Source organism: Heptranchias perlo, chromosome 13 (assembly GCF_035084215.1).
Source record: "Heptranchias perlo isolate sHepPer1 chromosome 13, sHepPer1.hap1, whole genome shotgun sequence".
NCBI lineage: Eukaryota > Metazoa > Chordata > Chondrichthyes > Hexanchiformes > Hexanchidae > Heptranchias > Heptranchias perlo.
The window spans coordinates 61,638,893-61,651,092 of record NC_090337.1 but is presented as its reverse complement, the minus strand read 5'-3'; the positions used below and the strand labels follow the sequence as shown (position 1 = coordinate 61,651,092).

Below are 12,200 nucleotides of genomic sequence, written 5' to 3'. Positions count from 1 at the left end.
GAAAGGTGAGGAGAAAACAGAAGGGAAAAACATTAATTGTTAGTGTAGCCTCTGGGGAAGGGGAAAGGACAGAATGAAATAGCACATTTGGAATTCTCAATTTGTCAGGTTACTTAACCAAGAAACAGAAATGAATGAATTAATTGATTATTTTTTTAATTTAAAGCCAATCTCACAACACCGAGACTGACTGTTAAAGTGAGTGGTGGTTTGCTAATCTTGAATGTCATTGAAGTAAAGAAGATCATCAATGCTCATATCTATTACTGGGAGAAGGGTGCGGAGCAACAGGTAGGCAACTAACTGAGATCAGGCACTGTGCGAAACAATGGGACAAATGTTGCTGGAGCGGGGCATCTCGCGGCTTGTGCCGTTAGTCTTTTTCCTGCAGCCTTCAGCTCGAAAATTTTTTGCGCCGTAACTTGCTGAAAGTGCGAGCTGATAACGGCATGGTGAGGACAATGGGACATCTGGGACCTCAGTGAATGGTGAGACCAACAGTGTATCTCCTTAACTAATGAGATTTAACGATTAAGAAAGAAACAGAGGAGAAGGGAATAGGGTGAATTAGAGTCAAATCAGGTCCAGAAAGAGAACTAAGGAGAAGAAAAGAAAGATTGGATTAAGAGAGAGAGAAAAGAGATACAGAAAGGAAAAGTAAGGAAAAAATTTAAAAATGTAAAATTTGTCATTTTTAAAATCTCTAACAACAATTTACTACATGCAGGAATGAGATTCAGTAGTTTGTATTGTTCCTTTTCTGGGCCAGAGAGGTTGATTGGCAGTGCTTTAAAATTGTCACGTCGTTAAAGGTACTTACGCTCTTAATCACCAGCCTTAACTTTCTGCTGTGAATTTAATGGGCAATTAATGGATAAGATGCTGTTTGTGCGAAGCAAATGGCGGAGGGGCGTAAATCGACCAGCAGGTTCTGGAGATTTGCAACCCCTGCCGTATCTCTTCATCCCCTGAACTCGCTCTCCGATTCGGGCAATAATAACGGCGCACGTCGTTAACACACCGTTATTTTTCCAGCAAGGTTCGGCCCAATGTAATTCATGTGATCTTGGATTATTCTGGTTTATTCCTGGCTCTGCTACTCTACTTTGTAACAAACAACCAATGCCTGCAGGTCTGTTAGATGCTATTTTGCATTTTTGCAGAGATTCAGAGGCATTTATATTACCATAGTATCCAACAAGAACACAATGGAGAGAGATCAGCGAAGAGCAGCAAGATCATTCAAGGCCTTTAGGAAGTTATGAGGAGGAAGCCTCACAAAACTGAAGTGGTTTTCATTGTGGTACAGAAGATTGAGAGGGGACATAATCCAGGTTTTTTTGAAATGTTGAGAATAATGGATAATGTGGATGAAGCAGGCCAAATATGAGAGAGTCCCCAACACGATGACTTACTCCTTTCTGGAGCGTAGTGGCTGTTGTATTTGATTGTGGTATCCAGAACTGGGGAACTGGGGTGGAAAATTAACATGCCCAGATGGGTTTTTCCCACACAGAGTAATTGTGCTTCTATGTGTACTGTAGCTAAACCTATTATGTGAGTTAAGTGAGTTAATAAAGAGTTAATATGGTCAAGTATCCCTTCATGCACTTCCACAAATATAGGAACATAGGAATGGGAGTAGGCCATTCTACCACCCTTTGTGTGTAGAAATGTTTTCTAATCTTGCTCCTGAAAGGTCTGGCTCTAATTTTTAGACTGTGCCCCCTACTCCTAGAATCCCCAACCAGCAGAAATAGTTTCTCTCTATCCACCCTATCTGTTCCCCTTAATATCTTATAAACTTCGATCAGATCACCCCTTAATCTTCGAAACTCCAGAGAATACAACCCCAATTTGTGTAATTTCTCCTCGTAACTTAACCCTGAAGTCCGGGTATCATTCTAGTAAACCAAGGCCAATATGTCCTTCTGAAGGTGTGGTGCCCAGAACTGCTCACAGTACTCCAGGTGCGGTCTAACCAGGGTTTTGTATAGCTGCAGCATTACTTCTGCCCCCTTTATTCTAGTCCTCTAGATATAAAGGCCAGCATTCCATTAGCCTTATTGATTATTTTCTGCACCTGTTCATGACACTTCAATGATCTATGTACCTGAACCCCTAAGTCCCTTTGGACATCCACTGTTTTTAACTTTTTACCATTTAGAAAGTTACCTGTTCTATCCTTTTTTGATCCAAAGTGGATGACCTCACATTTGCCTACATTGAATTCCATTTGCCACAGTTTTGCCCATTCACCTAATCTATCATATCGCTTTGTAATTTTATGTTTTCATCTACACTGCTTACAATGCCACCAATCTTTGTGTCATTGGCAAACTTAGATATGAGACTTTCTATGCCTTCATCTAAGTCGTTAATAAATATTGTGAATAATTGAGGCCCCAAGACAGATCCTTGCGGGACTCCACTAGTCACATCCTGCCAATGTGAGTACCTAACCATTATCCCTACTCTCTGTCGCCTTTCCCTCAGCCAACTTCCTAAACAAGTCCGTACTTTTCTCTCGATTCCATTGGCTTCTAGCTTAGCTAACAGTCTCTTATGTGGGACCTTATCAAATGCCTTCTGGAAGTCCATATAAATAACATCCATTGACATTCCCCTGTCCACTACTTTAGTCACCTCTTCAAAAAATTCAATCAGGTTTGTCAGGCACGACCTACCTTTCACAAATCCATGCTGGCTCTCTCTGATTAAACTGAAAATTCTCGAGGTGTTCAGTCACCCTATCCTTAATTATAGACTCCAGCATTTTCCCCACAACAGATGTTAGGCTAACTGGTCTATAATTCCCTGGTTTCCCCCTCTTTTCTTAAAAAGCGGAGTGATATGTGCAATTTTCCAATCCAGAGGGACAGCTCCTGAATCTAGAGAACTTTGAAAGATTATAGTTAGGGCATCTGCAATGTGCTCACCTACTTCCTTTCAAACCCTGGGATGCAAGCCATCTGGTCCTGGGGATTTGTCACTCTTTAGTGCTATTATTTTCTTCATTACTGTTACTTTTATTTATATTAATTTTATCGAGTCCCTGTCCCCGATTCAATATTAGTTTTCTTGGGATGTCCGGCATGCTATCCTCTTTTTCTACTGTAAATACTGACGAAAAGTAATCGTTCAACATGTCCGCCATTTTCCCATTGTCAATGACAATATCCCCACTTTCAGTTTTTAAGGGGCCAACGCTGCTCCTGACCACCCTCTTTTTCCTAATGTAACTATAAAAGTTCTTCGTATTGGTTTTGATATCCCTTGCAAGTTTCTTTTCATACTCTCTTTTTGTAGCTCTTGCTATCTGTTTTGTGACCCTTTGTTGATCTTTGTATCTTTCCCATTCGCCAGGATCTGTGCCATTTTTTGCCTTTTTGTATGCCCTTTCCTTACCTCTTTAGTTGTCCATGGCTGTTTTTTTTGGCAAGTAGAGTTCTTGCCCCTCAGGGGTATAAACCGATTCTGTATCGCGTTAAATGTTTCTTTAAACATTTCCCACTGATCATCAGTCGTTTTACCCATTAACAGATTTGCCCAGTTTACTGTGGACAGTCTCTGTCTCATCCCATTGAAGTCAGCCTTACCCAAGTCTAGAATCTTAGCAGCTGACTCACTTTTTTCCCTTTCAAACACTACATTGAACTCGATCATGTTATGATCGCTATTGGATAGATGTTCACGCACAGTTAAGCCGTTAACTAAATCTGGTTCATTACTCATTACTAAATCTAGTATGGCTTGCCCCCTTGTTGCCTCTAGGACATACTGCTGTAGAAAACTATCCCGGACACACTCAAGAAATTCACTACCTTTCTGACAGTTGCTAGTCTGCTTTTCCCAATCTATGTGAAGGTTAAAGTCCCCCATTAAGACCACTATGCCTTTCTTACACGCTTGTCTAATCTCTGCATTTATACAATCTAGCTTACTTCAGAGCTGCTGCCAGGGGTCCTATACACAATTCCCACCATAGTCTTCGATCCTTTCCCATTTTTCAATTCAACCCATAAGGTCTCTGTTGGCTGCTTACCTCTCTTTATATCCCCCTTTATCATTGAAGTGATATCATCTCTAATCATTAAGGCTACTCCTCCCCCTCTTCCATTTTCCCTATCTCCCCTGTAGACCTTATAACCTGGTATATTTAGTTCCCAATCCTGACCATCCTGCAGCCATGTCTCAGTAATAGCTATCATGTCATACCCTCCAATTTGAATTTGAACCTGTAGTTCATTTAATTTATTCCTTATACTCCGTGCATTTGTATATAGAACTCTTAGTTGGGCCACACACCCTAGCCTGACCTTCAGCTTTGATGCTGGGTTAATTGCCTTACGCCTTCTAGATTTTACTTTATCTGTCGCGCCTAAAGTACACTTTCTTTCCATTGATCTACGCTTTTCCCTTTCACTTGTTCTTGAAGAACTGTTTGTACTATTTGTATTGTAAATTTTCCCTGGGTCTTCCCCTCTCTTGCTGCTCTCAACTTTACTCCCTTCTGACTCCCCGCTCAGGTTCCCATCCCTCTGCACTCTAGTTTAAACCTTCCTCAACAGCACTAGCAAACACCCCCGCGAGGACATTGGTCCTGTACCTGCACTGCAGTGTAACCTTGAAAGAGTAGATTACTTGCACTAGGTAGTAACCTTGAGAGGATAGATTACCTGCACTGGAGATTAACCTTGAGAGGATAGATTACCTGCACTGGAGAGTAACCTTGAGAGGATAGATTACCTGCACTGGAGAGTAACCTTGAGAGGATAGATTACCTGCACTGGAGAGTAACCTTGAGAGGATAGATTACCTGCACTGGAGATTAACCTTGAGAGGATAGATTACCTGCACTGGAGAGTAACCTTGAGAGGATAGATTACCTGCACTGGAGATTAACCTTGAGAGGGTAAATTACCTGCACTGGAGAGTAACCTTGAGAGGGTAGATTACCTGCACTGGAGAGTAACCTTGAAAGGATAGATTACCTGCACTGGAGAGTAACCTTGAGAGGATAGATTACCTGCACTGGGGAGTAACCTTGAGAGTGTACATTACCTGCATTTGGTAGTAATCTTGACAGGGAAATTTACATACGTACTAACGAGTGAACTGCCTCGAAGGGATGTCTTGCCTTTTCTTGTTCCAAATTTCTAAATCAATTATGTTGTTCTTTACAGAGGAAAAAGTTTGCTCTTAAACCATAAGTTAAACAGGCTAGAGTACAAAAGCAACAACTTTCAACAGTTAACCCTCGTAAACAAAGTCTAAGGCATCTTTAATTCCTTCACGTAAAGAGCCTTGACATGACTGGCCTCTTCTCAGCCCATTTTACCCACTCTGTTCAAAGGCAGCATCAGTTTTCTGCCACTAAGTGGCACCAGAGCTGTACGACACAGAGCTTCATATGGGCACTCATTAGATTAGAAGGAAACGGGGTAGGACATTTAGGACTGAGATGAGGAGAAATTTCTTCACTCAGAGGGTGGTGAACCTGTGGAATTCTCTACCACAGAAGGCTGTGGAGGCCAAGTCACTGAATATATTTAAGAAGGAGATAGATGGATTTCTAGATACAAAAGGCATCAAGCGGTATGGGGAGAGAGTGGGAATATGGTATTGAGAGAGAGGATCAGCCATGATCATATTGAATGGCGGAGCAGGTTCGAAGGGCCGAATGGCCTACTCCAGCTCCTATTTTCTATGTTTCTATGTTTCTATGAAATGCCTCCAATTTTGTGGAAGAAAACGGAAGAAAGCACAGGGATGAGAAAAGATCATTTGGCCCATCATAGCTTGGCCCTCCTGTACCTTTCCCCTCCAATTATACCACCCAACAGTATGTTGAACACATTGAATGTCTGCCTTTGCTACCTTGCAACAAAAATCATCCCATGTGAACAGGGCCAGAAAAACCTTCATTTAATATTTGACTAAATTCCCCTCGACCTGGGGTTAACTACATAAATTATACTGAGTTTCCCTGAGGTAGATTAGTCAGACATCCCCAAACGTGACCCCTGTGTTGTGTTATTCCATGTTACAGCACAGTGAAACACCAATGGTTTCAAATTCATTATTTTACATTTACGCTTGGCAATGTCGGGTGATTGTGAGGTTGGGGCTTAGAGGGTTAAATTACGAGGACCGGTTACATAAACTTGGCTTGTGTTCCCTTGAGTTTAGAAGACTGAGGGGGTGATCTAATCGAGGTGTTTAAAAGGTAAAAGGATTCGATAGGGTAGATACAGAGAAACTATTTCCTTTGGAGGAATCAAAAACGAGGGGACATAATCTTAAAGTTAGAGACAGGCCGTTGAGCAGGGAAATCAGGAAGCAGTTTCTCGCACAAAGGATCAGCACCAAAGGCTGTGATTGCTGCATCAGTTGGAGCTTTCAAGATGCGATCAATAAGGTATTGTTGGGTGAGGGTTTCAAGGGATATGGAGCAAAGGCGGGTAAATGGAGTTGGGGTACAGATTAGCTATGATCTAACTGAAGAGGAGTTGAATGGCCTAATGCTGTTCCTAATGCTCCAATGTTCACCACAGCTCCTGACTCCACCTTTCACACTCTTGTCACCACTCCTCACACCGCCCCTCACATTCGTGCCTCTGCCCCCACACTCATGGCTCAGCCACTCACACGCTTGTCTCCACTCCTCATACTCATGTCTCCACCACTCATACTCCTCTCTCCATCCCTCACACTCCTGTCTCTAACTCGCACACTGCTGTCTCCATCCCTCAAACACCTGTCTGCACTCCTGTCTCCACCACTCACACTCCTGTCTCCACCACTCACACTCCTGTCTCCACCCCTCACACTCCTGTCTCCACCCCTCACACTCCTGTCTCCACCCCTCACACTCCTGTCTCCACCCCTCACATTTCTGTCTCCACTCCTCACATTTCTATCTCCATTCCTCACACTCCTCTCTCCACACCTCGCACTCCAGTTTCCACTCCTCGCACTCCGGTCTCCACTCCTCGCACTCCGGTCTCCACTCCTCGCACTCCAGTCTCCACTCCTCACACTCCTGTCTCCACTCCTCACACTCCTGCCTCCACCCATCACACTCCTGTCTCCATTCCTCACACTCCTGCCTCCACTCCTCAAACTCCTGTCTCCACCCCATGCACTCCTTTCTCCCCCCCCTCATGCTATTGGCTCCTCCCCTTACCACCATCAAAGAATATAGAGCTAAGGTTGAGGTACAATGATCTAATTGAATGGCGGAGGAGGCTCGAGGGGCTGAATGGCCTTCTCCTGTTCCTAATATTCTGCTCCATGTTTATTAGTTTTTTCACTGTGAAACGAAAATGAAGAACAATGTTTACCTTTCTTATTCCATTTTGGTTTTTGATTCCAGATCATGAATATCACCAGGGACCAACATGGGATCCCTTTCAATCTCCGTGTTCAGAGGGGGGTCACGTACTGTTTCCAAGCACAAATCTACATTTTAGAATACAACAAGTTCAGTTCCTGCAGTGATGTCATATGCGAGTCTGTCAATGACGGTGAGTGAATTGCCGGTGTCGGTGAGATAACCATGGTAGCTTCCAATTCTTCTCTTGTTCTGTCAAAAGTTTCAGGTTTATTGTAAGACTTGCAATTATACAGCGTCGTTCACAACATCAGGACGTCACAAGGCGCTTTACAACAAATGAAGTACTATTGAAATGTAGCCACTGTTGTAAAGTTGGAAACACGGCAATCAATTTGCGCACAGCAAGATCCCACAAACACAATGAGATAAATGACCAGATCATCTGTTGGTTGAGGGATAAATATTGGCCAGGATACTGAGGAGAATTCCTCTGAATTGTGCTGTGGAATCTTTAATGTCCACCTGAAGGGGCAGATGGGGGTGCCTTGGTTTAATGTCTCATCCAAAAGACGGCACCTCCGACAGTGCAGCGCTCCCTCAGTACTGCACTGGGAGTGTCAGCCTAGATTATGTGCTCAAGTCTCTGGAGTGGGACTTGAATCCGCGACATTCTGACTCAGAGGCGAGAGAGCTACCAACTGAGCCGAGGCTAATGACTAACTTGGCGCTGATGGTGAAGCAAATGGATTCAAGAAGAAAGTGATTTATATTTAAAAATACATTTTTTGTCCCCACTAATTTCCTCCCCTCTCCTAAAGGTGGTGCTTCCCTGCTGGGTAAGACTCCACAGGCACTGGACACCCTCCAGTACCTTGCCCATTATTTCATATGTGAGGTTAGAAAGTGAGTGTCAGCAGGCTATTTGACCACAGAGAGTATCGGAGCTGAGCTTTATCTCGCCCTCACCCACCACCCAGACACACTCACCTCCAGCGGTCACTGGATAGCGCTTAGCAATGGGAAATATGGCTCATCCCTCACACAGGGTGCTGAGGCCATGTAGCATGCAACTGCCATTCCTGCTAGGATTGGGTAGCTTGGCACTGACCAGAGATCAAGACAATTACGAGACAATCCACCCCCTCGAGCTGTTTAATTAGATTTGTACCTCAACTCCATTTACCTGCCTTCGCTGTATATCCCTTGAAACCCTGATCTAACAATTGATGAAGCGATGTTGTTCTGATGTTATGTATATATCTCCAGATACCACATCCAATGAGATCCTAGTGACAGTGACCACAGTTTCACTTCTTGGAGCGTCTGTTCTAGTGATGTCCTTGTTTCTCACATGGAAGCTCTGCTGTAAGCCTCAATCTGCATGGTTTCCCAAAGTTTCAGCCCCCTTTGTTCCGGTAAGTGCCTGACACACACACACACACACACACACACATGCGCACACACATGCACACACAAACAACACACACACGTACATACACACACATATACACACACACACAGACATATATATCAGGACATAAGAACATAAGAAATAGAAGCAGGAGTCGGCCAAACGACCCCTCGAGCCTGCTCCACCATTCAATAAGATCATGGCTGATCTTCGACCTCAACTCCACTTTGCTGTCCCCATATCCCTTGATTCCCTTAGAATCCAAAAATCTATCTATCTCAGCCTTGAATATATACAATGACTCAGCATCCACAGCCCTCTGGGGTAGAGAATTCCAAAGATTCACAACCCTCTGCATGAAGAAATTCCTCCTCATCTCAGTCTTAAATGGCCAACCCCTTATCCTGAGACTATGCCCCCTGGTTCTAGACTCTCCAGCCATGGGAAAGAACCTCTACCCAGTCAAGCCCCCTCAGAATCTTGTATGATTCAATGAGATCACCTCTCATTCTTCTAAACTCCAGAGAGTATAGGCCCATTCTACTCAACGTCTCCTCATAGGACACACACACACACACACACACACAGCTCCAATGGGCTGCGCTCTCTTAAACCTGCACCCTGATTGTAAATAGTTCAATGGCTTTCTCTATAAGTGGTCAAAATACCCTTGAGATCCTGTTGCTCGCTGGGATTGTAGGACTGACTGTCCAATCGTGCGCTCCGGCCGTGCAGCGATACGCGCAAGCAGTACTGGTCAGGAAATCGTCAGCTGCAGCTCCCAATTTTCAATCTATTTAAATTGATGATAGAAACCCAGGGGCTGCTTGCCTGAGAGCATCCGACCAGCACTCCCTGCATGGACCACTCCAGGAGCATTGGACAAGTGGCTCAGTCCTCAGGCTCGTACTGGGCCCTCAAAAAATGGTTTAAAAAATTAAGAAGAATTAACAAACATGCCAATGCTATTAGGTCCAATAAGCCTGTCCCTTTTTTGGTAGCTCATTCCCACCTTCTCTTCAATCCCTTGATGCTGCCACGTGCTCCAGCCCATCAGTACCCCACAGAACATCCCATTCTTTATGAGTGAGCCTTCAACAGAGTGTGGGCAGGCTGGTTTCCAATGGGGGCATCATTGCAGTTCCTAGCTGGAAAGTGCATGTGTTGGACTTCGGATGAGAATATGAGAGGGCTGAGTTGTAAACAATGACAACTTTCATTTATATAGCGCCTTTAATGTAGTAAAACATCCCAATGCGCTTCACAGGAGCGTAATCAGATAAAAGGATTGACACCGAGCCAAAGAAGGAGACATTAGGACAGGTGGCCAAAGGTTTGGTCAAAGAGGTGGGTTTTAAGGAGAGTCTTAAAGGAGGAGGGAGGCGTGGAGAGGCAGAGAGGTTTAGGGAGGGAATTCCAGATCTTAGGACCTAGACTTCTGAAGGCAGGGCTGCCAATGGTGGAGCAAAGGAAGTCGGGGATGCGCAAGAGGCCAAAATTGGAGGAACGCAGAGGCTCGGTGTCAATCCTTTTATCTGATTACGCTCCTGTGAAGCGCATTGGGATGTTTTACTACGTTAAAGGCGCTATATAAATGCAAGTTGTCATTGTTTACAACTCAGCCCTCTCATATTCTCATCCGAAGTCCAACACATGCACTTTCCAGCGAGTATCTGCAATGATGCCCCCATTGGAAACCAGCCTGCCCACACTCTGTTGAAGGTTCACTCATAAAGAATGGTATGTTCAGTGGGGTGCTGATGGGCTGGAGTACATAGCAGCACGGGAAGGATTGCAGGGCTGGAGGAGGTTACACAGATAGGGAGTGACGAGGCCATGAAGGGATTTGAACATGAGGTTGAGAATTTTAAACCTCCTACCCCCATGATTGAATAGACTGCTGACACCGAAGGCCCGAAGTTCCTGGGGCGGGGGAGGGTGCGTCGTAGTAGCACAGTCAGGACGAAACGAGGAAGAATTTTGGGTGGGACCCACTTCCAATGTGTAAGTGGTTAAATTCCTGCCAGAAGTGGGGTGGAGTCTTCTTGTGCAAGGCCCCCTCGACATGGACATCGTAGAAAGAGGCAGGATTGCCGGGTCGACGAGCCCCATCAGAAGCCCTGCGTGTTCTGCCTCCATGATATGTGATGCAGTATATTGTGTTCCAAGACCAGAGTCTGGCAGAAGTGCGACCCGCAACTGTTCCAGAATCCGGTTTGCCAATGTCTCAGTTGCCCCTGGGAACCAAAGAATCATAGAATGGTACAGCACAGAAGAAGGCCATTCGGCTCATCCTGCCTGTGCTGGCTGTTTGAAGGGGCTATCCAATTAGTCACAATCCCCTGCTCTTTCCCCATAACCCTGCAAATTTTTTCCCTTCAAGTATTTATCCAATTCCCTTTTAAAAGTTATTATTGAATCTGTTTCAACCATCTTTTCAGGCAGTGCGTTCCAGATCATAACAACTCACTGCGTAATTTTTTTTCCCTCATGTCGCCTCTGGGTCTTTTGCCAATTATTTTAAATCTGTGTCCTCTGGTTACTGATCCTTCTGCCACTGAAAACAATTTCTCCTTATTTACTCTATCAAAACCATTCAGGATTTTGAACACCTCTATCAAATCTCCTCTTAACCTTCTCTGTTCTGAGGAGAACAACCCCAGCTTCTCCTGTCTTTCCAGGTAACTGAAGCCTTTCATCCCTGGTACCATTCTAGTAAATCTCTTCTGCACCCTCTCTAAGGCCTTGACATCCTCCCTAAAGTGTGGTGCTCAGAATTGGCCACAATACTCCAGCTGGGGCCTAACCAGTGTTTTATAAAGGTTTAGCATAACTTCCCTGCTTTTGTACTCTATGCCTCTATTTATAAAGCCAAAGATCCCATATGTCTTTTTAACAGCCTTTTCAATTTGTCCTGCCACCTTCAAAGACTTGTGCACGTAAACCCCGAGGTCTCTGTGTTCCTGCACCCCCTTTAAAATTGTACCATTTAGTTTATATTGCCTCTCCTAATTCCTCCTACCAAAATGAATCACTTCACACTTATCTGCGTTAAATTTCATCTGCCATGTGTCTGCCCATTTCACCAGTCTGTCCCTATCCTTCTGAAGTTCATTACTATCTTCCTCAAATTTCCGAGTTTCGTGTCATCTGCAAACTTTGAAATTATGCTCTGTATAACCAAGTTCAGGTGATTAATATATATCAAAAACAGCAGTGGTCCCAACACTGACCCCGGGGAATACCACTGTATACTCTCTCCAATTGTAAAAACAACTGTTCACCACTACTCTCTGCTTTCTGTCCCCTAGCCAATGTTGTATCCACGCTGCTACTGTCCCTTTAATCCCATGGGCTTCAATTTTGCTAACAAGTCTATTATGTGGTACATTATCAAACGCCTTTTGAAAGTCCATATACACAACATCAACCGCGCTACCCTTATCAACC

The 12,200-nt window shown here is 44.3% G+C and overlaps 1 protein-coding gene across 1 annotated transcript in view; it reads left to right on the top strand.

The window, feature by feature from the left end:
* crfb16 (cytokine receptor family member B16) overlaps positions 1 to 12,200 on the top strand; it is a 48,179-nt gene that overhangs the window by 29,194 nt on the left and 6,785 nt on the right. Inside the window, 3 exon segments of the mRNA XM_067995582.1 lie at positions 167 to 291; positions 7,379 to 7,544; positions 8,606 to 8,754. Of these exon segments, the coding sequence (XP_067851683.1) occupies positions 167 to 291; positions 7,379 to 7,544; positions 8,606 to 8,754 (440 nt within the window).